We start from the raw sequence: 25,497 nt of genomic DNA, 5'->3' as shown, positions 1-25,497 counted from the left end.
CTCCGTCTTTGTCGCTTCCTTTCTCTCTGCAGGATTGCCATGGTCATTCCCTGGATGGCTGGGAAAAGGTTTCAACTGGCCTTATGTAAATCTTCAGCTGACTGCCTACTATGTTGTGACTTGGATTGTGGGTGCCAAGCGTTATCACGATTTGGACATCGATTATATTGGGGTTAGTAATATATTTGAAATATGATTCATTTTTGGACATTTATTTATAATTTTTTAATGTAATCTGATTCTATGGCACTGTTGAGTTACCATTTTATGTCATGAGAACTAACTTGTTCTGTTGGTGCCTGGTAACACAAATTAACTACATGTGATCTTTCATTCCTTCTGTTGCCCATCCAAATTCTTTCCACTTTTAAAAATTGTGCTAAGCGTGTACCTTCTTTGAACTTTGTTTTTTATTGTTCGTTATTTTTTTGGTACCAGCCCAACTCTCATTCTTCTTTTATAAAGCTTCCCATAGTGTCTCTAGTTTTACAATGCTATATTTCCAATACAGTTTAATGATTATTGTCAGCGAACAAAATTATAATAAATTTAGTTAAAGATCTCAATTGGCTTTATTGCGATTCTAGAAGTGGGCAACATATCATTCCATAAGATAGAATAAGTGTTCCACTGAGCTGAGCAGAGGAGGTTGGTTTTATAGACAGAAAAGGGCTGAAGAAAGCAGAAACAAAGAATAAAAAGCAGATTGGTCATTTCAAAGTTACTTTTCTTGTAAGGTGGGAACAGGAAGACAGAAAGAGAGAAAAATAACTGACTAGTTAGCATCAGGTTACTTCAGACTGTCTCTTTTGTGTAAGGATTAAAGCAGAGGGAACTTCATTATCATACCTATTGAAGAATTAAACTAGCCTGTTCAGGGAAATTGGCTGTATCTCTCTATCCTGATTTCTCAGGTCAGACTACAACCTAAGTGACTTGGAACTTAGCAGGGGTGACTCCATTTTGATTTTTAGTTTGTTCAATGGGGCCTAGTGCACGAACTTAGTCCAAAACAATGGCCTCTTATAATTTTTATTTAACATTATTCTTATTTTATTCTATGAGTCTTCTATTGTCTTAAACCAGGGATTGACAAAACTTTTTCTTAAAGGGCCAGAGCATAAATATTTTTGGGTTTGTGTGTCAAAAGGCAGTTATGGATTTTCTAGGTAATTATAGGAGTGTAACCATTTAAAATGTAACCATTTAAAACTGAAAACCATTTTTAGCTCTCAGGCTGTAAAAATACATGTTGTGGACCACATTTGGCAGGCTGGCTGAAAGCTGCCTCCCCCTGTCCTAAACTGTTATTTAACACCTTTTAATGACTTAAAAAGTGTAAAACAGTATATCATTTCTTTCCAGCTGGTCTGTTGGCAGCCTGGACACATGGCTCAGACTGCACTGTATCCCACAGAGCCCTACACATATACATAGTAGATGTCCATGAACATTTGCTTATTCATATGCCATCTGTCAAAACTGATATTTAAAAGTTTTTATGCAGTCATGACTTAGATTATCAGCAAGCAATTATTGAGCTCCTACTGTGTTGCAGGAACTGTGACTATAATGCTGTAAGGATACCAAGATTAAGAAGCTCTTGAGGAGTTCAGTGAGAGAGGTAGACACAGGATGATACAGGACATGAATATGAACCAAGGCCTGTAGGAAGCCAGAAAAGAATGTACTTGGTTTTGTGATCCTTTCCCAGATTATAATTATAATTAGTTTGTATTTGAGACCTTTCTTAAATGTCAGGGCATTTTTAACCCATAATGAGACTAAACATAGTTTTGAGTCTAGCTCAAATAGCTTTCTATTATGGTACAGTCACATTTAGGAAATGTTTCTAAGAAATAATGGGTGATTCACTTCTCTTATAGACTCTTGATAATCACGTGTTGTGATGAGGAGCTTGTTTGCAGGAAACTCTTTCCTGTATCATTGGAGTAAAAAGAATTATAGCACCTGGACTCTAGGCTCATCTCTGTTATTGGCAGTTTTATCAACTACCAAGTGAAAGTTGTATAAGCTCTCAATTCTAAAACCCCATGCTTCATGATTTTAAACCTAAGAGATTTTTGTATATTCCTTTTATCTATCCCCATTAAGAGTTCGCTTTTGTGACCCAGCACATCATTGTGATTTTCTGTGTGTGTTTAAAAAAATTCCTTTTAGACAGTGTACTTATTAATACTTGGCTTTCCCTACAGGTGTGCCTGTAGGGATTTTTTCTAAATTATTATAACAACCCACATGTTTGTTAGTTCTCCAGTGCCTAGTATAGTATAGTCTCTGGCACACATTGCACTGTCAGTATTTGTTGAATGAATGAATGAATGAACATTCCATTTTTGGAAATCTCCAGAATAAATGACTTTTTGAAAAATATCCACCAGCGCAGGATCCGTTAGCAGCTTCCACTGCCCAGCAGAAGGTAGGAGCATGCACGGGGTCCTAGTCAGGAGCCATGGACAGACCCCACTGCCAATCAAAAGGCAGGAGCAAGCACAGAGTCTTAGGCAGGAGCCATGGGAAGCCCCCACTGCCTGGCAGAAGGCAGGAGCATGCATGGGGTCCAGGCAGAAGCCGTGGGAAGCACCCTTCTGACTGGCAGAAGGCAGGAGCACAATGAAAACATCACTTCTGCCTGGATGGTCCACCACAACCACTGCCACAGCCATTGCTGCCACAAGGGTGGCTCACCCCCATGGTAGTAGCCACAGCCACCTTGCAGGCGGCCTGCCTCCCACTTGACTGCACTGACACAAGGAGAGTCACCGGTGGAAACTGAAAAAAGAAGAGGATGTTTGTCTCTTCAAAGCCCACTTCAGAATAACAGAAGCAACTGCTCTATCAGATGACCAGACATCAACATAGAGGTACTAGAAATATGAAAAACCAAGAAAATATGACACCATCAAAAGAATATAGTAATTCTCAAATATCAGATGCTATAGAGCAGGAAACCCTTGAAATGACAGAAAAGGAATTTTGAGTAACAATTTTAAGGAAACTCAATGAGATATGAGAAGATTCAGCCAGACAACATAATGAAATGAGAAAAAAAAATCCAGGGCATGAAGGAGAAAATTTACAGAGAGAGTAATACCTTAAAAAAGAATGTAGCATGGGCCGAGTCCGTGGCGCACTTGGGAGGGTGCGGCACTGGGAGTGTGGCGACGCTCCCACCGCGGGTTCGGATCCTATATAGGAATGGCCGGTGCACTCACTGGCTGAGTGCCGGTCACGAGAAAGACAAAAAAAAAAAAAAAAAAAAAGAATGTAGCAGAACTCGTGGAACTGAAAGATTCACTCAACAAAATAAAAAACACAACTGATAGCTTAAGCAGCAGGCTAGAACAAGCAGAAGAAAGAATTTCTCATCTTCAAAATAGCCTCTTTAAAATAACCCAGGCGGACAAAAAAAAGGAAAAAAGAATTCAAAAGAATGAAAGTGAAGAAAATCTAAGAGAACTAACAGACAACCTTAAGTGCACTAATATTTGAATCATGGGTGTTCCAGAAAGGGAGGAGAAAGGAAAGGCATTGATAACCTATTCAATGAAATAGTAAAGGAAAGCTTCCCAGGTATAGGGAGAGACATGGACCTTCAGCTCTAGGGGGCCCAAAGATTCCCAAACAGATTCAATCCAAAAAGATCCTCTCTAGGACACGTTATAGTCAAACTGGTAAAACTCAAAGACAAAGGGAAAATCCTAAAAGTAGCAAGAGAAAAGCGTCAAGTCACCTATAAGGGAGCCCCTATTGGGATAACAGCAGACTTCTCAACAGAAACTCTACAGGCCAGAAGAAAATGGGATGACATATTCAAAATACTAAAAGAAAAAAACCTATCAGCCAAATATAATATACCCAGCAAGGCCTATCCTTCAGAAATGAGGAAGAAATAGTGTATTTTCCAGATAAACAAAAACTACAGGAGTTCATCACCACACAACCAGCCCTGCAGTGAATCTTCAAGGGAGTCCTGCATCTAGAAATTGAAAAATTATAATCACTACTGTGAATACACAAGAAAGAACAAAACCCACTGGTAGAACAAAAATGCAAAGTAGAAAGAGAAAGAAACTAAGTCTTACCACCTCAGAAAAACAACAAACATCAAAGACAAACAGAAGAGGAAGAAAGGAACAAAAGATAATTAAAGCATCCAAATGAAAATTAATAAAATGCCAGGAGTAAGACAATACCTTTCAATAACAAACCTAAGTGTAAATGGATTAAACTCCCCACTCAAAAGATACGGACTGACTGATTGGATTAAAAATGTAGACCCAACGCTATGCTGTTTTCAAGAGACTCAACTCACCTGTAAAGAGACACACAGACTAATATGAAGGGATGGAAAAACATATACCACTCAAATGGAAACCCAAAATGAGCAGGACTAGCTGTTCTCATATTAGATAAAAAAACAGTTTAAATCCCAAACCGTAAAATGATACAAAGAAGGCCATTTTATAATGATAAATGGATCTATCCAGCTAGAAGACATTACAATCATAAATATATGTGCACCCAGCACCAGAACACCCAGATATATAAAGCAAACACAAATTAGGCCTAAAGAAGGAGATGGATGCTAATTTATAATAGTAGGGGACCTGACTATCCCTCTCTCAACACTGGACATATCTACACAACAAATGAATAGAGAAACACAGAATTTAAACTATATCTTAGACCAATTGGACCTGGCAGAAATCTACAGAATGTTTTATCCAGCAACTACTGAATGTATATTCTTCTCATCAGCATATGGAACATTCTCCGGGATAGACCACATTTAGGTCACAAATCAAGTCTCAACAAATTTAAAAGATTGAAATCATTTCAAGTATCTTTTCAGACCACAATAGATTAAAACTAGAAATGAATAACAAGCAAAACTCTGGGAACTATGTATATACATGGAAATTAAATAAAACTCTCCTGAACGACCTATTGGTGGTGGAAGAAATTAAACAGAAAATCAAAAAAGATCTTGAAATTAGCAAAAATAAAGGCACATCATACCAAAACCTTTGGGATACTGCAAAGACAGCATTAAGAGGGAAGTTCATTGCAATAAACACTTACATCAAAAGAATAGAAAGATTTCATATAAACAACCTAATGTTATACCTCAAAGAACTAGAAAAACAAGAACAATCCAATTCCAGAATTAGTAGACAGAAAGAAATAATGAAGATCAGAGCAGAGCTAAATGAAATAGAATAGAGACCCAAAAAGTGATACAAAAGATCAATGAAACAAAAAGGTTTTTTTGAGAAGATAAAATAGACAAGCCATTAGCTAACTTAACTAAAAAAAGAAGAGAGAAGACCCAGATAACAAAAATCAGAAATGAAAAAGGGCACACTAGAACCAATACTGCAGAAATACAAAGAGTCATTAGAGACTGTTATAAACTACTGTACACCAAGAAATTTGAAAACCTTGAGGAAATGGGTAAGTTTTTGGACACATACAAATACCAAGACTGAACCAAGAGGAAATAGAAAACCTGAACAGACCAATAGCAAGCAATGAGACTGAAGCAGTAATCAGCAGTCTCCCAAAAGAGAAAAGCCCAGGACTGGATGGCTTTACTGCTGAACTCTACCAAACCTTTAAAGAGGAATTAATATCAATTTCTTCAAACTGTTACTAAAAATTGGAACAGAGTCCATTCTCCCAAAGTCCTTCTATGAGGCCAGCATCACCCTTATACCAAAACCACATGAAGATACAACAACAAAGAACTATAGACCAAAATATCTGATGAACATAGATGCAAAACTCCTCATCAAAATATGAGGAATGAGACTATAGTAACACATCGAAAGATTTATACACCAAGATCAAGTGGGATTCATCCAAGGGATGCAAGGATGGTTCACATTCACAAGTCAATAAAAATCAAGGAGAAAACCCATGTGATTATCTCAATAGATGCCGAAAAAGCATTTGATAAGATTCAACATCTGTTCATGCTAAAGACTCAGCAAATTAGGTATAGAAGGAAAGTATCTCAACACAGTAAAAACTATGTGTGATAAACCCACCACCAATATCCGGAACAAGACAAAGCTGACCACTCTCACTGTTCCTGTTTAACATAATATTGATCAATCAGGCAAGTGAAAGAAATGAAGGACACCCAGATTGGAAAAATGAAGTCAAACTGTCCCTGTTTGCAGATGACATGACCCTATATTTAGGAAAACCTAAAGTCTCTACCCCCCCAAAAAAAATTCTTAGAGCTGATAAGTGATTTCATTAAAGTTGCAGGAGGAAAAAATCAATACGCAAAAATCAGTAGCATTTTTATACTCCAATAATGAACTAGGAGAAAAAGAAATCATGAAAGTCCGTTTACAATAGTCACTAAAAAATAACATACCTAGGAGTCAATTTAACCAAGGAGGTGAAAGATCTCTATAATGACAGCTTCAGCCTCTGCTGAAAGAAGTTAAAGAGGACATGAAAAGGTGGAAAGACACTCCATGCTCTTGGACTGGAAGAATTAACATTGTGAAAATGTCCATACTGCTCAAAGTGATCTACAGATTCAAGGCAATCCCCATGAAAATGCCAATACCATTTTTCACAGAAATAGAAAAAACAATCCTAACATTCATATGGAACAACAAAGAGACCCCCCCAATAGCCAAAGAAATCCTGAATAACAACAACAAAAAAAGTCACAGGCATAACACTACCTGACTTCAAATTGTACTTACAAAGCTATAGTAACCAAAACAGCATGGTACTGGCATAAAAACAGACACTCAGACCCATGGAACAGAAAAGAGAACCCAGAAATCAACACACATACTTACAGCCAACTGACATTTGAGAAGGACAGCAGGAGCATAGGTTGGGGAGAGGACTGCCTCTTCACTAAGTGGTGCTGGGGAAACTGGACATCCACATGTAGAAGAATGGAACTAGACCTGTACTTCTTACCAAATACCAAAATCAACTCAGGATGGGTTAAGCACATATATAAGACCCAAAACCTATAAAACTATTAAAATAAAACATAGAGGAAACACTTTAGGAAGGACTGGGCAAAGACTTTATGAAGAAGACCTTAAAAGCACACACACACACAAAAAGCAACAAAAGAAGAAATAAACAAATGGAATTATGTCAAACTAAAAAGCTTCTGCACAGCAAAAGAAACTTAACAGAGTGAAAAGACAGTCTATGGAATGGTAGAAAATATTCACAAACTATGCATCTAAGGGGTTAATATTCAGAATATACAAGGAAGTCAAACAACTTAATAGGAAAAAAACGAGTAACTCAGTTAAAAAATGGACAAAAGGAGCTGAATAGGCATTTCTCAAAGGAAGATTACGAATCATGAACAGACACATGAAAAAATGTTCAACATCATTAAGCATCAGGGAAATGCAAATCAAAACACACTGAGATACCATCTCATGCCAGTTAGACTGGCCATTATCAGAAAGACAGATAATAAATTCTGGCGAGGATGCGGAGAATGGGGAAACTCCTGCACTGCTCGTGGGACTGTAAATTAGTGCAGCCATTATGGGAAACAGTACGGGGCTTCCTCAAACTACTACAGATAGTACTGCCATATGATCCAACAGTCCTGCTGCTGGGTATATACCCAAAGGAATGGAAATCATCATGTTAAAGGGATACCTGCACTCCCATGTTTATTGCAGCTCTATTTACAATGGCTAAGAGTTGGAACCAACTTAAATGTCCCTTGATGGATGACTGGATAAGGAAAATGTGATATATATGCACAATGGAACACTACTACGCCATAAGAAGGAATGAAATTCTGCTATTTGCAGCAACATGGGTGAACTTAGGGAAAACTATGTTAAGTGAAAAAAGCCAGGTATAAAAAGAGAAATACCACACATCCTCAGTCCTAAGTGGGAGCTGGAAAAAACAAAAACAAAAACAAAAACCCAAAAGCAAAAGAAAGAAAGATACAACAATCACAATTCCTGAACTTTCAAAAAGAGGGAATGGAACTGAGACCACCAGAGGCAGGAAAGGGGGAGGGGAGGGGTGTGAGGGAGGAATTGGTAAAGGGCCACAAAAATGTTTCTATTATGTAATGATAAAAGAAAACTCCACCAAGTATTTTAAGGTTTTTGTTAAAATATTTCTTTTTAAAAAGTTATTTTGCCTTATGAATATCTATAAATTCTGTAGTAGGATAGTTCATAAGGTAAGAAAAATGGCTTATCAAATAATATGAAAGATGATGGGAGAAGAGGCATCTTAATGATAATGCCTACTTTTTTGACATTTAAAAACTTTTAACCCAAGCTTTTTTGAATTTTTGTTTTTCAGATATGGAATGAGAGGTCATATGATAGCGATTATATAAAGGTCTGTATAACTATAATACCTACTTTCACATTATTAGTGAATAATTCCTTATGGTTCCACACAGAAATTAGTAGGAAGTTAATAGGAAATTTGTAGTAGAAACATTATGTTTCTTATAGCACAGTTACTTATTTTGCTAGTTGCGACATGAAATTCAAATAAAATCTTAATAATGTTTATATTCCTTGTATTAAAGCATATGAAATTCTCAGTAAGCCCTGAATTGCCTTCGTCTGAGAGATGTGTTGAATTTTCTTATTTTAAAATTCATTAGTTTTGGAATTATTATAAAAACAATTTTATCATTTTAGAATTTGAAAAGTTCAAGAGATGTAGCTTTTTATTTTCATTGTCTTATGCCAAAGTTTATAGCACATATTCTTGTTCTTGTTTTCTCTGGAATGCATATCAGAGTGTGTTATATAACACTCTTCTCTTGGTGATTAGCAAAGAGGTAGCAACTAACATTTGCAAATCATATTATTTTTGAGCCACTTTCCCTAAATATTTATCTCCATTTAATTATCACAGCTTCCACTATGGGGTAATTATTATTATTGCTATTTTTCAGGAAGGGAGAAACTGAGAATAACAACTCCTTTTGTCATTGGAAATCAAATGACAGTTTTACTTCTCAGAGAGAACTATTCTCTAGTCTACTTTTCAGTTCTATTTGTCTTGTTTCATTTTTTTTCCCAAGAAATATAATTTTGTGTGTACATTTTGTTTCAGCTTTTAAACAAATCTTTTAAAATTGAGTGTTTTATGTTTTTAAGCAGATAATATTCAATAAATATCTTTCATTTATTCATTCAGTCAGTCAGCAAGTATTTACTCAACACCTAGTTTGTCAGGCTTTGTGCACATAGTTGGAATACAAGGGTAGAATGTACTGTTTCTGCCCCCAAAGAAGTTCATATTGGGGGTATAGAGTCAGATGTGAACAACTAACACATCAGTTATAATTTCTCTAACAGAATGATGTACATACTGAGTTCTCAGAAGGCACACAGAGGAGATGACACCTTTGCCTTGGTTGATTAGGGATGTCTGTTAGAGGAGGTGACATGGAGTTGGAATCTTCAAGAAGCGACAGATAGAAACTCCCCAGGTTGCTAAGGCAGGGGTGTGGCCCTTGCAAGAAAGTAAAGACTGAGAGGTAAAGGGATTTGAGGAAAAAGCAAGTCATGTAGGATGGATTAAACAAGGGGGGAAAAATAGGGAACTGATCCCAGTCAGTAAGCTAATGTGTTCGTTGGAGTAATTGCACATTTTAACTAAACTGTGGTTGTGTGTGTGGGGAAGAGCATAGATTGAAGAGGATCCACTGCAGCCAGAGTCAAGTAACTCAAGGTCTGTTCCAGGCTGCAGGCTTTACCAGGAGAGTACTGGGGGTGTGGTTGTGGGCAGGATGGGTTTGGGAGGTGGGGCGGTGAAGTTAGTATAAGACTGAAGCACAGGGGTTATCAGTGGGAAGTCATGACTGTTAGCGTAGGTCTGATGAGAGCAGCAAGAGGACAGAGCAGAAGTCCAGTGAGTGCATTGTAGCATATAACCCCATAATCAGGTGGATGGTGTCACTACAGGGTCTTCATAGTGAAAAGTGATAAACTTTTTATCTACCCAAATTTGACATTTCAGAGCTTATGCTTTATTTTCTTGTGATTGTACGTATGTCTCTCTAATTGTGTTTATTTTATTTGAGGGAAGCATTACAAGTATTAGAATCTGGTGTCTTTTTTCTTTTATACTAATGATCTGGGATTGAGGTGGTAAAAGTCTTTTGCTGACTCCAATGCATTCTGATTTCATTTACCTGATTTGAAAGACTAGTTGTTGCTCTAAGACTCATGATCAGTGTTTTGAACAGTTCAAATTTTGTTTCCTTTTCTCCTAACCTTTAGTTTTCCCACAGTAAAATGTCTGAGGATATAAAATCTTTTAGATTGGGTTTACTATTTTTGTGGCATGATTTTATTGGGATCTGTGTTTTTGTTGAAATGCCTATTGTAAAGAGTTCAGTAGTGACAAAGGAATGTAGGTACTCAGATTGGATAATCCTAATGAATGTACATTCCATGTAGTATCTTAAGATGACCCCGGGAAAGAATAAGGATTTGTTTTTAAGAGTAGAAATAAATGTAATACAAACAATTTATGTGAAGATGGCAAAGGTATTTCTTCTTTAATTTTTTTCTATTTACATTATGTTTATGATTTACTCTGGTTTTCAGTAGTATTCTTAGGGTTTTTAAGTTGTGTCTGGAAAATCTGGACCAGGATCTGAAGGTAGTAGATGGTAATGAATGTGTGAGTCTCTGGACCCTCATTGAATTCAACCAGAACAACTCCTCTTTCATTTATCTTATAAATAGGGCTTCTGTCTAAGTTTTTTTGTTTGTTTGTTTGTTTTTTGGAAGGGAGGAGTTCCACAACAAAAACATTTGAAAATATGTTAGATTAAATTTTGCTCAAAGAATGCTGCTATTCATGACTCTGGGATGGAAACTTATTTATAAATCCCAGTTTATAGGCTTGTACATTTTGGAATGTTATTCAAATATGCCTTATAAAAAAGTAAGTAATCTTACTGGTGATTGTCTAGGAATAGAATTAGAAAATCTAGATATATCCATAGTGACAAATGCAAATTTGGCTAAGTTGCTCTTCCTCCTCTCTGTAAGAATAAAGAACTTCAGTGATGTAATACAAGATTGATCTAACAGAGGGATAAGGATTCTCAATCCTAAATCTTGAGAGTTGGTCTCTATTTACTATTAAGGATTTGTTTATGTTGCTTCCAGGGTACCCAAGGACTCACCTGACCTTGTTTGAAAGGTGAGCTTGGATTACCTCACCACATTTTCTAAAATACCATAATACGTCAGTTTTAAGAAACCATTCATTATAAAGTGCAGTTGGCCCTCTACTGTATCTGTGGGTTCTGCATATGTGCGTTCAACCAACCATGGATCGAAAATATTTGAAATAAAAATAACAATACAACAATAGAAATACTACAAATTAGAAAAGTACAGTATAACAACTATTTATATAACATTTGCATTGTGTTAGGTATTATAAGGAATCTAGAGATGCATATGGGAGGATGTGCATAGATTGTATACCAATATGCATTTTATATAAGGCACTTGAGCATCCTCAGGTTTTGGTATCCCCAGGGATTCTGGACCAGTCCTCAAGAGATACCAAGGGACAACTGTACACCATGGATTTAATTAGAGCTTTTATTGTTTGCCTCCTAAAAGAGCATATTAATTGGAAATTTCCTTAGTTCAGAAAAGTTAGAATGTGAAAAGAGAGCTTGTGAAATTCTTCATTCTTTCTTTTCTTAATTAATTCACCTGATAGTATTGAGCACCTGCTACTATATGCCAGTTTCAAGTGCTTGGGGGTATGTATAGTGATGAGAGTATTTGTATCCATTCATCGAGGATTACTCAGGTATGAAATCTGATCCTCCTGATCCTGGGTAAAATGATGTCTCCTTTTCTCTACTCTTGTTTTACATACAGGCAGTCCATACATTTTGCTCTTTACCTGCTCTCTAGTTTTCTAGCATACCCTGTTAGTTCTGGTGTCTGTGAGTGCTTGCCACCTAAGGGTGAGGGCTCCCATCTCTTGCTTCTTTTAGAGTCCTCATGGGGCCTAGTAAGTACCTCATGGGTACTTATAGTACTAAGTACCAGAGTAGGTGCTCAATTTGTGCTTTGTTGACTTATTCTCTGTTAGAGTTTAGCTTGTCACATAACTTTTGTGGGTGGACAACCCTACAGGTAGATTTTATTTTCTGTCTTGTTTGTAAGTGTGAAAGACTTGAGGCTTAGAATGGAATATTTCTTATTTCTAGTTCTAGTATGGTACAAAATAGTAAGAACTCTACTATTTTCAATAATGGCAGAATATTTTATAATGGAAAATACTTTAAATAAAATGATAGGTTAAAGCATTTTACGAAATGTTACATTTATATGATCCCTATTTTATTATTGTATCTGCATAGGAAAATTTCTGGAAGAAAGTGTACCTAAATAATAGTGGTTATTTCTGCATAGTACTGTTTGAATATTTTTATTGTCGCTCCAACTCACCTCCCCTGTCCCCCTAAATTTCTGCAGTTAAACATAATGTTAAAGTCAGATGTAAAATCTCTCTAAAACATTTTTATCCCTTGTTTTTTTTTTTTTTTTTCCTCTTTTTACATTCCCATTAAGTGGAAGTAGGTTGTCTTAATGATAATGCTTTTATTTTCCACAGGAGGCATATTTTTATAGAGAGGTAGTATTGAAACTATTGTCCAGAATGCTGATTTTTGTAGATGCTTTAGCTATGTTGCTTGTAATTCAACAGCTAAAAACTCATTTGTAACCTTAGTTTCTGTGTTTTATTTGTCTCACCAAAAGGTGTTAAGAAAAATGCTGAACTACCAAGGTCTTCAGCAAGTGAAAATCATAGCGAGTGATAATCTCTGGCAGCCTATTTCTGCTGCTATGCTACTTGACTCTGAACTCTTGAAGGTGGTTGATGTTATAGGGTAAGGAATATTTTATTTTGAAAACTAGCAGTTTCTTATTGCTTCCTCTGGGTGTTGACCATGCCTTTGTTTTTGCCTTCTGCTCTCCATTTGATTACATTCTCAGAAGGTAGCTCTCTTGTACTTGTTTTACTAAAGCATCTATAGCTGATAGTTCATTCCTTTCTCTTTGAAATGTATGAGTATCTTGGGATCTTTCTATGACAATGAAATGTATTGGTAACTTTTAAAAAAATATGTTGATGTTTGGATAATCTAAACAAAGCCCTGTTTAATTAAGGGGCAGAGGTGGTATTTAATTTTAGAAGTTGTAAAGGCGGTGTTGTGAAATTAGTTCTGCACTCCCAGGTTTCCTGTGGCTGGGAGTTGATGTGTGGACACTTGTGTAAATGGTTCGGTATGACCACTGACTATAACTTTTGTCATGTCTCCTTAGTAGTATAGCTTTGTCCCTATTCCTCATTCCGTTTCTGCCTTTAAGCCCTCTGGCTTTGACCTCTTCGGATTGTAGCATTATTATTATTTTTTTATGACAGAGTATATTGCTACCGAGCCAAACTGACATTTCCTTTCTGTGCTACCCTATTGTCCTTTTTAATTGAATGATTTATACTATGCACGTACTAATACAAAACCTTTGCTATGTGATTTTTTTTTTGTTTGTTTAAGGTGTCTCTTTTGTTATTTAGCAAGGTTTATTTTTGGTTCTGTTGATTACACTTATACTGATTTATACCTTTGTATCAGTGAGTCTCAGCTGGGGGTAATTTTGTCTCCCAAGGGATATTTGGCAATGTTTGGAGATATTTTTGTCACGCTAGGAAGGGAGGTGCTATTGACATCTGATGGGTGGAGGCCAGGAATACTTCTAAACATCCTCTAGAATACAGGGCAGCTTCCCCATAACAAAACGTTATTCAGCCTAGAGTGTCAAAAGTGCTGAAATTGAAAAACTGCTTTACTAAAACTCTTAGTTTCCTTTTCGTTTAGATATTGTCTGTTGGTTTACTACAAGCAATACTAAAATTATTTGAACTTATTCTTCCTCCTGCTCTCTTTCCTGCCATGGAATTTTAATTACCAGAATTATCTTAGTGTTAATCTTTGTACGCTTACATGAGCTTAAGCTTCTACCATCTTGATTTATGAGCTACAAGTTATAAACTTGTACTCGCAGGGAATCTGCAAACTTAGCTTACGTTTTACCTCTTTTCCCCCTTTTGTTGGTTAGTGTCAGCTACATTAGTTGTACATTAGCAGAGCATGTAATATTTATATACTATTTAATTACTTTCTTTTCATCTCTCTCAACCATTAAACATATTCAATGTTCACCTTCAAGTCTTTTGCTGAAGTTTGTCCCTCAGTTTCTTGGGTGTTAGAAGGTTAATATCTATTAGATGACTCAGAAAGTGCTAATGGAAACAGTATTTCTTGGTATCGTATGTGTTTATTACTGTTTTGCTATGGCTTTTATACTTGAAGGACAATTTGGCTGGATATAATCCTTTTATTAATCCTCGAGTATCATAAAATTTATTCCCTTGGTTGCTTATAAAATACTGCTATTGAGAATTCTGAATCCAGAGTTATTTTCTTTTCCTCGGCCCAATTCCTAAATGTCCAAAGAATATTTTTATCTTAAAAGTCGAGTAGTTTTATATTACCATATATACATAGTATAAGGTCTTTCAATATCTATATTTAAGTATTTTCTTATTTCAGTAAGGTTTACTTAATTATAGTTAAATTAATCTGTTCCATTATTTTGGTTTTCTTTTTAGAAGCTCCAGTTACACATCTTGGATCTCCTTTGCATATGCCTATATTTTGTATTTCTCTCAAATTTTCTTTATCTCTTTATTTCTGTTTGCTTTTCTGTAATTTTATTCTTACTAGTCTCTGTTTCCCTTATTGTGTCTATTCTGTTTTATGTTCCTTCTAAAAATGTAAATTAAAAAAATGTTTACTCTTTTTATAAAATAATTTTTCCATATTTCTTTCATTTTAGTTTTCCATATCTCTAGTATCTATCTATTTCATCTCCTTAAAATTTTTTTCTTTTTGACAACTGGTTGGTGCAGGGATCGAACCCTGGACCTTGGTGTTATCAGCACCATGATCTAATCAACTGAGCTAACCAACCAGTCACCTTAAAATTTTAATTGAAGTATAGCATACCATACTTACATAAAAGTGCACAAATTGTAGGAGTATGGCTGAGTGAATTATCACAAAGTGAGCATATGTGGATACTTGAAAAAGTTCATGGAAATATTCATATTATCTTTTTTTTTTTGGTGGCTGGCTGGTATGGGGATTTGAACCCTTGACCTTGGTGTTACAACATTGTGCTTTAACCAGCTAAGCTAACTGGTTGGATCATGTTATCTTTTAATTCTATTTTTCCATGAACTTTTTGAAGTACCCTTGTACCTATGTAACCACCACCCAGAAAATTATCAGTAATCAAGGATCTTTCTCCTTGGAAATATTTCTAACCATTAACCTGTATTTTTGCCCTAAAGATAACTACAAAGCTGACTTCTAACACCACAGGCTGCTTTTGCCTGCTTAAAAACTTTGTTTAAATGGCATCTTATAGTATCTGTTACTCTGTTCAACATTATATTTGTAAGATTAACACACGTTGCCAGGTGTAGATGTCTTTCATCTTAATTGCTTAGCATTCTGTTGTAGTAATATAGCACAACTTACTGGTCTGCTCTTTGTTAATGGTCATTTGGATTGTTTCCAATTTTTGGCTATTGAGGTATATTGGAATTTTGTTCAGGAGATAGTTATTCTTCAGCTCCCACCCCCATAGGAAGAATGTACTTCCCTCCCTCATTTGTGTTGTGCTTGGCCTGTGCTTGCTCTATCTGCAGATTTTTATTTTGTGTTTACAGTACTTTCTGGGGTCTCTTTCCATTGGACCCCATTCTCCTTACTGCCTGAGTGTCTTCTTTCCCTTACTCTAAGTGTTGCGGCCTTATTCAATTTGTATTCTACTTCAAGAAGCTTATTCTCATGGTGAAGCTCTACTATTCCCAAAGGGATCGTTTGCTACCTAGTTCTGAAATTATTGAGGACTTAAGCTTGTATTGTCCAATAAGCCATTAGACATGTATGTCTGTGGAGCACTTGAAAAGTTGCTTGTCAGAATTTAGGTGTGTTATAAGTATAAAATACACACTAGATTTTGAAGATTTAATATAAAAAAGAAGTAACATGTTATTTATACTTGTTTTATATTGATTACATGTTGAATGATAATATTTGGGGTTACATTGGGTTAAGCAAACTATATCATTTAATTTTTTAATTTCCTTTTGCTAATTAAATTGAATTAATTTTTTTAAAAATTATTTTTATTGTTGAGGTAGGAACCTTTTGGTTTTTAAAATGTGGTTACTAGACAATTTAAAATTACACGTGTGGTTCACATTGTATTTCTGCTGGGTAAATCTGGTTTAAACTGTTACAGTGTTGTGCTTGATCTCAGTGAATTCATTGGTTTTGGCATTCACTCCCAGCTTCAAGCCTGTGAAGTTTCATGAGTCATTCTTTGATGCTGCCACTTAGGATAGGGTCTGCTCCTTTGGGGTAAGTACCTGCTGGTCGCCTTTTACTTCTACAGTTTCCACATATATTCTGCTTATTTTGCCCAGTCCTGATGCTGTGGGCTCTTGGGGATTCCCTGACACCTAGTTTTGATGAAGATATTGTCTGAAGGTTTTTCCTTTTCCTCATCTGGTTAGTCTGTTTGGTTTCGGGAGCAATTCTGGGGAGTTTCAGAAACTGGGCTTCTGTCATAATCCATCCTGTTCAGAAGTTCTAATTTTCTTTTAATACAGATATTTTGCTCCGTTGGGATAAACAGTAAGGTTGTTTTACTTTCAGTGATCTTAATTTTATTTGTCATTTGAAGTTTGGAAAAATCATGCTGTGAAATGATAGAGGTTTTAACTGATTATATACTTTAAAAAATTATATTATTAAAGAGTCTTTACATTTTGTTGAACTAGCAATAGATCTGGACTTTGGGAGAAACACAGATTTTAGTATCAGTTTGCCCTTCTTTGCTTAGATCATTTAATGAATCACTCAGGTTTTGGATATAATAACAGTTTCATCTTTTTCTGAATGAAGGACGTACCACCTACTTCTATAATGTCAGTAGAGATACTTTTTCAAATAAGAATAATGCATGATCATTATAGAAAATTTGGAAAATCTAGAAAACTATAAAGATAGAATTAGAATTTACTCATAATCCTAACATCTATTGATCATTGGTAACATGATAGCCTATTACTTTCCAGGCTTTTCTTTTTTTTTAATGTATGAGTGTATTGTAACCACATAAACCCAGTGTACATTTGGCTGAATGACAACTAGATGAGTCTTAAAAATTAATATTTGGCTGAGGCACCAAAGCCGAATATCAGGATCATAGAATGAAGATGTGGTATACAAGAATAAATGTAAAATGTAAATATTTATTAAAATTGTATTAAGAAGATTAGTAGTCAGTTGGGTATTTTAGTGCCAAAACAATGATTTCTTAACCCTGGTAGGTGCTATATTGTTCTTGGGGTCTTTGCTGTGTACATTTGCAAAACTGAATAGATGTCTCTTCTCAGCTGAGTTCAGTGACTCGGCAAAATCTTGATGGAATCTTATTTTTCTCAAATACTTTTTTTTAATGTTTTCTATTATATATTCTTTTCTTCTTCATGAAATCCTGGAATGCCATATTGATGTGCCCTAATTCATCTCCGCTAGGTGTAAAGAATTTACAAGTAGAACTTTTTCTTAGAAGATTCATTACCTAAAATGGACTTAAATAACTAAAAAGTAAAACAGGTCTTCATAATCATTCTTTTGAAGTTATAAATACTACTACACCAGACTACAAAGATTAGAATTATGATATAATCCAATCTCCACTATTTTGCTTGTATTGTTATTAAATTTTTTATAAATAATTGTTGACCAAAAACGTATATGCTCTTATTCCCAAGTTATTTAGCTAATGCACTTTCTTATTATTTTATTAACTGTCAATCTATTTTCTGTTTTACATTTAAAATTTAATTGTTTTTTTTTTTCATATAATCAATAGCTTCCACAATCATTATTATGGAGTATTTTACTCTTGCAATAATAAATATACACTTATACTTCAACTGTGACTGACTCCCCTCAAGTGCTGGAATGAGGGCGTTGTTCATTTTCTGGGGCAGTTTTTCAACCTCTGCATTATTGATATTTTCAGTGGATAACTGTTTATTTTGGGGGTCTGTCTTGTGCATTGAAGGATGTTTAGAAGCATTTCTGGCCTCTGTTTACTAGATGCCAGTAGCATATCGCCCCTGCCTCAGGTGGGACAATTGAGAAAAATGTCTCCAGATATTGCTAAATATCTCTTTTAGAGGGAAAAAGTCACCCAAGTTGAGAACCACCGCTGATCTTATGTAGTAACTTTTAATTTTCCCAAGGTAGTTTATTCTTTTTATTCGAGAAAGAATCATCTGTGGGGTTTTTGTTTTTTATTTTGCCTGGGAGTAAATGCCGAGTTGTCTTTCTGTCTGCTAGGAGTGGGAGCAGGGGAGAGGGTATTACTTTATTTTATAGACTCAGTCTTATTTTTGGCTGCCTCCTTACTCCTTCCTTCCTACTGAGCCATGCTCTCTAGCTTCCCCTGGGATGTCTGAATCCTGTTTTCACCTCATTCTCCTCTTGGACTGTTCTGGGCTGTGGCCTCCTCTGCTGCCTTCATCCATTAACATACTTCTATTCATTTTATGGTTTCCAGAAATAAATTAAAATTTCTTATCCCTGATGATCTTCCTTCCCATTCTGTGTGCTGTTGTAGGTTGATCTCCTCTTGTTCTCTTTGTTTTCATTTTAAGGGCATCTTGAGATAGAGGATGGGAAGTAAATGATTACATTCAGTCTGTCATCTACTTGGAAGATGCCCAATTGTTTTAAAAATAGAAATTCTTGGAGAGGACTTGTATTTTCATTCACTGAACAAAAAATAGATAAATGCCACAGTCTGACCTTTTCCCATTTGCTCTCACTGTTTCTTTTCCAGGTCTCATTATCCTGGTACCCACACAGTAAAGGATGCAAAGTTGACTGGGAAGAAGCTTTGGGCTTCTGAAGATTTTAGCACTTTAAATAATGACGTGGGTGCAGGCTGCTGGGGTCGCATATTGAATCAGAATTATATCAATGGCTATATGACTTCGTAAGTTATTAAAAACCTTTTAGGGTTTTTATTATGAAGATTTTAAAAAGCACAATAGGTAGAAAAAAGCACAATGGACTTTTTACAATCTAGATTCAATGATTATAAACACTTTGTCCTACTGCCTTCATCTATACATATATCTCATCTGTATCTAATCTATAACCATGTATTTTTCTACATTTGAATATAGTCTATATTAAATTGTTAGGTTTATTGAGGTATTATTTATATATATAGTAAAATTCATGCAGTTCTACGATTTTTGTAAAGCTACAGACATTTTTAATAAACTATTATAAAATAAATTACTTTATGTCATGACACTTCACCCCTAAATATTTTACCATGAGACTTCAAAACATAAGGATATTCTCCTAAGTGATCACAATATCATTTTCATGCAATAGACCATTTCTAAATTTTCTAAGCGCTGGATGCTTAGCTCACTTGGGACAGTGTGGTGCTGATAATGCCAAGTCCAAAGGTTCAGATCCCCATACCAGACAGCCACAGAAAAACAACATACAGAATTAAGACTAGCAAAAGCTATTCAGAATTTCATTGCCAGCCAATATTGTCACATAATAGAAAATGATATGCCACAACATTCATCGCATGGTTTAATAAAATTAAATTAAAAAAATGAATTTTCTAATATCCAGTCTATATTCAGATTTTTCCATGTGTCCCCTGAATATCATTTATAACTTTTTTTTAAAAGGGAAGATCTAGTCAAGCACCATGCATTGCATTTATTTATTTATTTTTTGGTGGTTGGCCAGTACCGGGATCTGAACCTTGGGGTTATAAGGCTATGCCCTAACCAGCTCTAACATGGGCCAGCTGCCATGTATCACATTTAGAAGTTACACACCTGAAGTCTTTTTAAAATCTGGAATAGTTTCCTTCTTTTTGAAAAGACTATGCCAGTTTTCTTGTGGACTATCCACTTCCCAGTCCGCTTGATTGATTCCTCGTGATATCACTTAACTTTTGTTAACTGTTTACAGAACAGAGGTTCTGAAGAGAGAATACAACTCGTTTTATTTCTAAGGGAAGCATTTCTTAAATGCTTTGAAAACACTTTGTAATTAGATTCAAATTAGCTTTCTAAAACGATGATAAATAGAACGAAAGCAAACCAATATGTATACTTTTCTGATGTTAATGCAAGTTGAGATATATATACCAGGGTACTTCAAAAAGTCTGTGGAAAAATAGAATTGAAAGGTAATGTAAATATTTCTACAGACTTTTTGAGGTAGTCTCGTATATTGCATTTGTTTTTTTCTCTTTTTGAAAGAAAAGATACTTATCGTGGATGGTTAGGTTTTAAATTAATTTGGTATTAAGAATAATGTAGGTTTATGGCAGAGAATTTAGAAACTGAAGATAAGTAGAAAGAAGGAAATAAAATCACCCATAACCTTACCATCCAGAAATAATCATCCTTAAAAATTTCAGTGTATGTCCTCCTATTTATATTTACATTTTTAATACAAAATTGAGACCACACTACATAATCTATTTAGTAAGCTGGTTTTCATTTAACATGGCATTATGAACTTTCTCTTATATTTAGATATATTTCTACTTCATCATTTTAAATGCCTTTGTATATTCTGTTACATAAAGCAGTATTTCTGAAACTTGCCTCATCTTGAGAAGCATCTGAGATGCTTTTTAAATTGGTTCCTTGGCAGCTGCCCCAAACTTTCTGAATCAGAACGTACAGGGAGGGCTTCTGGGACTATGTTGGTCCAGTTAGTGTCCTAGGTGATTCTCATGCCACACAAGTTTGTGAAACAGTGATGTAGAAAATATGTTATACCTCGTTGACATTTCTCTCTTCCTAGAAATGGAAGTTGTTTCTATTTTTAATTAATAGCTTTGTACAAACTGAAATGAACAATTTGTATATGATTATCTTTGTACACATCTGGGATTAGTTCCTTCGGGTATGTTCTTACAAATGGAATGTCTGGGTCAGAAGTATATAGGTTTTGAAGGCTTTTGTACATATTTTACAAAATGCCTTCTAAAAAGTTTTTCTCAATTTATTCTTCCTTCACTAGCCAGAGAGGATACCAGGCATCTTGCAAACTGTGGGCAAAATGATGAGAACTCTCATAATGTTCATTGGTAGTAAGGTTTTTTTGAAAATTGGGGTTATCGTTTCTATTTTGTGTTGACAGAATTAGAAGGCTTTGATTTGCTAAGAATGCCAGTCTGTCTTTTTATGATGCATTAGGACTTAATAAGAAAAAAAAAATTGTATGGGTAAGCTCTGTTTTTGTTTTTTTGTTTTTTTTTTTTTAAGCTGTGAGGAACCCAAAGTATAGCAGTATTAGGTTGGTGATCTTTTGCCTTTGGATTTTCTGAGAACCGCAGAGTCACTCTCTTAGGGTTCAGCACCTGCTGTGGACTATTAGGGCCTGATTGTCTGAAAGAATGGGCCAAAAAGCAGACCAGCAGATCCAATTAGTACTTGCATATGAAGCAAAATAACAGCAATACTACATTCCAGACCGTGTCTATACTCCTCCTGTGCATTAGTGCATTTAATCCTCACAACAGTCACATGAACTAGGTACAATTATTATCCTCATTCTACAGATGAGGAAACTGAGGTCCAGGGAGGTTAAGTTGTAGAACCATGATTTGAACTCAGGCAGTCTGACTTTAAGAGTTCTCAATTTTAAAACTTTGGAACAATTCAGAGCCAAGTTCATAAAATTATGTCATGAAACTGGGGCATTAAGAAGGCTGACTGTCGAAAGGAAAGCAGGTATGGATAAAGCCTTTATTTGTATTGGACTCTAATTTGCAACATGTCTGGCTGGTACTGGTAGGAATATGATTTATCTCCTGGCTATACCATTGTTCAATAAAAAATTGTACGTTGCATCTACATTGTATTTTTTTTTTTTATTATGTGATTAACCATTAAAAATATTTAGATGCATCCAACACTGGATTTTTCAGAACGTGAGTGAACTTAGGCAACTTATATTTTCTTGTGTTGGGTGGTCATTTTATGATCACTTACATATATTTATATAACTGTGATAAGATCTTTTTACTTCAGGCTTTTAGACATCTACATTTTTATCACAAATTGTCTTTGTGTTTGTCTTTTATCAAACAAATCTTTTAGCACAATCGCTTGGAATTTGGTGGCTAGTTATTATGAACAGTTGCCTTATGGGCGATGCGGCTTGATGACTGCCCAGGAGCCATGGAGTGGACACTACGGAGTAGACTCTCCACTCTGGATATCAGGTATGGTTCAGATTCCACCTCGCCCTAAATTCCTCTATAAGAGACAGAGCAGACAATAGAAGAGATTGTACAAACTGTGTGTGTGCACGTGTTGAGTGTATGTCTCTATTTTAAGCAAGATTTGCCACAGTGTTTTTTAAGAATATTTTGGGCAACTAGACTACTTTCTGTATTCCAATTTGGATTTTCGCTTATTTTAAGACCAGGATCTTAGAAAAGAGTGGGGGAGGGGGAGAAGGAAAAGAGGACAGGAAGAGGAAAAGGAAGAGTTATCTCATGATGGAGCACAAATAGGTAAACATCTAAGTGTATGATTACAAATTATGATAATTGCTAATGAAATGATGTATTTGTAAAGGTTTGTTCCAACTCAAGAGTATCTAAAAGTCTTAAAATTAGTCTTGGGATGGTTACAATACAATGCAATTGATAAAAATCAAGATATCATGCTGTATATAAATTATATTAACTTTGAAAATTTATATGTTTAGAGTAACTGTGTTTTTATCATTTGTATATTACAATATAAATAATGGTTATAATTGAATGGGAAATATAGTTAAATTTATGTTCCTTTTATGCTTTTGCAAATAATCATTTTATTTTATCATCAAAAAAGAACATTTATTTTTGAAGTCTAAAAATACCTTTCATTATATCAAAATACATTTTTGAATAATTACAAATGTAAAATTAAAAATTAAAATTAAAAATAAAAATTAGTCTTGGGGACATTTTATTCTTTTATATTAATAAAGTTTTGTTGGTTAGAATAGTGTGCTAACAAAATCAAAGGTAGATGATTAACAAATATTAGGTTATTAACAAATTTTGTATTTATTAAATCATTAAATGAATAAGTAAATGTAAAAGTTATATGAAATATCATGGCTTTAGATTGTTCCCTAAATTTACTGATGTGTGTTGTTAAAAGGTAATTTTCAGAAAAAGTGTAATCATGACTCTCATATAGTTAGAAAATGAGCACATGCTGAAAATTTTATATTACTCATATGATATGAGGGCACTTAATTTTTCAAACAAATTTACTTCCACAACATATATATTGATTGGTCACCTTCAAAGCTGGTCCTGAAAATGTACTGAGCAATAGTGCCTGTCCCACCCCTGACATTCACAAAATTAGAAGAGTACATTAGTTCATCTAGATAGTGTGACCAGAAATTTCAACATTTGAAGATTAACCAACAAAGATTTATAAGTCCAACTTAATTTTTCCATATTTTTGAATGAATAATTTAAGGAGTTAATGTAATGCATATTTAGTTTCTGAAATGCACTGTTTACTTTTTTAACCTCTTTTTTTTGTAGTAGTTTTAGGATAGGTTAAAAACAGCTGAAGTTTGGGAGAGGATAATTTTATTTTGCTCTTGGAAAAAGAAGACTAATCAGTATTCTTCAACTGACAGGTTTATTTTTACCCATCATTTCAAGAATCTTCCTGCAATTATACCATTTACCTAGATTAATTATTTAAAAGTTGAAACATGAGATTGGCAGATATTTTGCTCCAAAATAGAAAACAGCATGTTAGACTCAGTCAGATTCAAATCAGTAGACAGCTTTTTTTCTTTTTTTTTTTTTTTTTTAAGAGACTCTATTATCACCATTTTTATCTTATTTGGGTCTTTCTCTGCTTTTCTGTAGCTCATACCACTCAGTTTACTCAACCAGGTTGGTATTACCTGAAGACAGTTGGCCATTTAGAGAAAGGAGGAAGCTACGTAGCTCTGACTGATGGCTTAGGTAACCTTACCATCATCGTTGAAACTATGGTAATTTTTTTGTTGTTGCTGTTGGATTAACTCACTTCTTTAGTATTGGAAAAATACCATAATACAAAACTGAATACCTTTTTTTTTTTTTTTTTTTTTTAACACATGTATACATAGACAGATGCCAGGATCATATAGCTTTAAAACTCAGTGGTTTATAGAATAGCTCTCATCTTTTCTCTATTTTATGCTTTTGGCAGTGGGACAAATTAAGGTTACCCGTTTACCAATATTTGTGGAGAAGACCTTTAAGACCTTCCCTTGCCCTGATATGTAATGTTATGGAAGCTGTGGTTTTTTTCCTTTCTCAGTCTCAGATAGTTGCTTTTGAGGGAAACTTTGAGTCTGTTGAGAGCAAGGATCTTAAAGTTCGAGTGACTGAGGAGCTGGAGTGGGAAGGGAAAAGGTCTGGCAGGGATACACAGAGGGATGCAGGAGGTAGGGGCTTGAAGCGGGCCATATGAAGGACTCAGGGAACTGAATGGAAGATTGAAGGTGGCAAAAGAAGGAAGGAGGAGCAGAAGCTGATGGAAAGAAGTGGCTTCCTAAAGAGACCAGTGAAGTTCCAACAAGAAAGAGGTGGACAGAGTTTGGTAGAGTGTAGAGTCAGCAGGGGTTTGAGAAGAGGGGTTTCAGTTGAGTGAGAAATCCCAGGGAAGAAACAGGACTGAACAGAGAACAGAGAGGCCTTCAAGGAATATGTATAGCTCCTCTCTGGCTCTGAATGTCAGTCTGCAATTTGGCAAACTCCTGACTATAGAGGTCTTAAAAAAAAGTAAAAATCACATATCTTATTATCAGATTTCATCCAGGAGAAACAGTAAATTTTTCTGGCAGTATTGAACTCCGCAGTATTGAACTCCCTTTTTATAACCAGAAGTGCTTATCAAGTGACTTAGAACCAAAACCAATAAGGCTTATATGACTTCTCATGGACGAAAGAGGAGGCCTCAAAAGAAGGCGTAAAAAGATGCGCCTTCCCAAGATTCACATCACTGCCAAGGGTAGTCAAAAGAAAGACACAGATAACACCTCCCAACCCCCACCCCGAGAGGTGGTGACAGTCGACATGTTAGCTGCAAATGGGGTACAACCCACATTTTTGTCCAGCCATGTTCTTGTGGCCCCCAACCTGAAACTGGCTGCCTGCACATGCAAAACTGAAAACTCACATGCCCCCGACAGGCTGAATGTCAGACCAAGTT

General features: G+C 35.3%; 1 protein-coding gene across 3 annotated transcripts in view; it reads left to right on the top strand.

Moving 5' to 3' along the window:
* GALC (galactosylceramidase) overlaps positions 1-25,497 on the top strand; it is a 67,339-nt gene that overhangs the window by 16,308 nt on the left and 25,534 nt on the right. For all 3 annotated transcript variants that reach the window (XM_063089144.1, XM_063089143.1, XM_063089145.1), the window contains 6 exons: positions 33-172; positions 8,359-8,397; positions 12,822-12,952; positions 19,056-19,211; positions 22,372-22,496; positions 24,165-24,292. In XM_063089144.1, coding sequence (XP_062945214.1) covers positions 33-172; positions 8,359-8,397; positions 12,822-12,952; positions 19,056-19,211; positions 22,372-22,496; positions 24,165-24,292 — 719 coding nt within the window. The remainder of the gene's footprint in view (positions 1-32; positions 173-8,358; positions 8,398-12,821; positions 12,953-19,055; positions 19,212-22,371; positions 22,497-24,164; positions 24,293-25,497) is intronic.

Source organism: Cynocephalus volans, chromosome 3 (genome assembly GCF_027409185.1).
Source record: "Cynocephalus volans isolate mCynVol1 chromosome 3, mCynVol1.pri, whole genome shotgun sequence".
In the NCBI taxonomy this organism is placed as follows: domain Eukaryota; kingdom Metazoa; phylum Chordata; class Mammalia; order Dermoptera; family Cynocephalidae; genus Cynocephalus; species Cynocephalus volans.
This window is presented reverse-complemented; position numbering and strand designations above follow the sequence as displayed.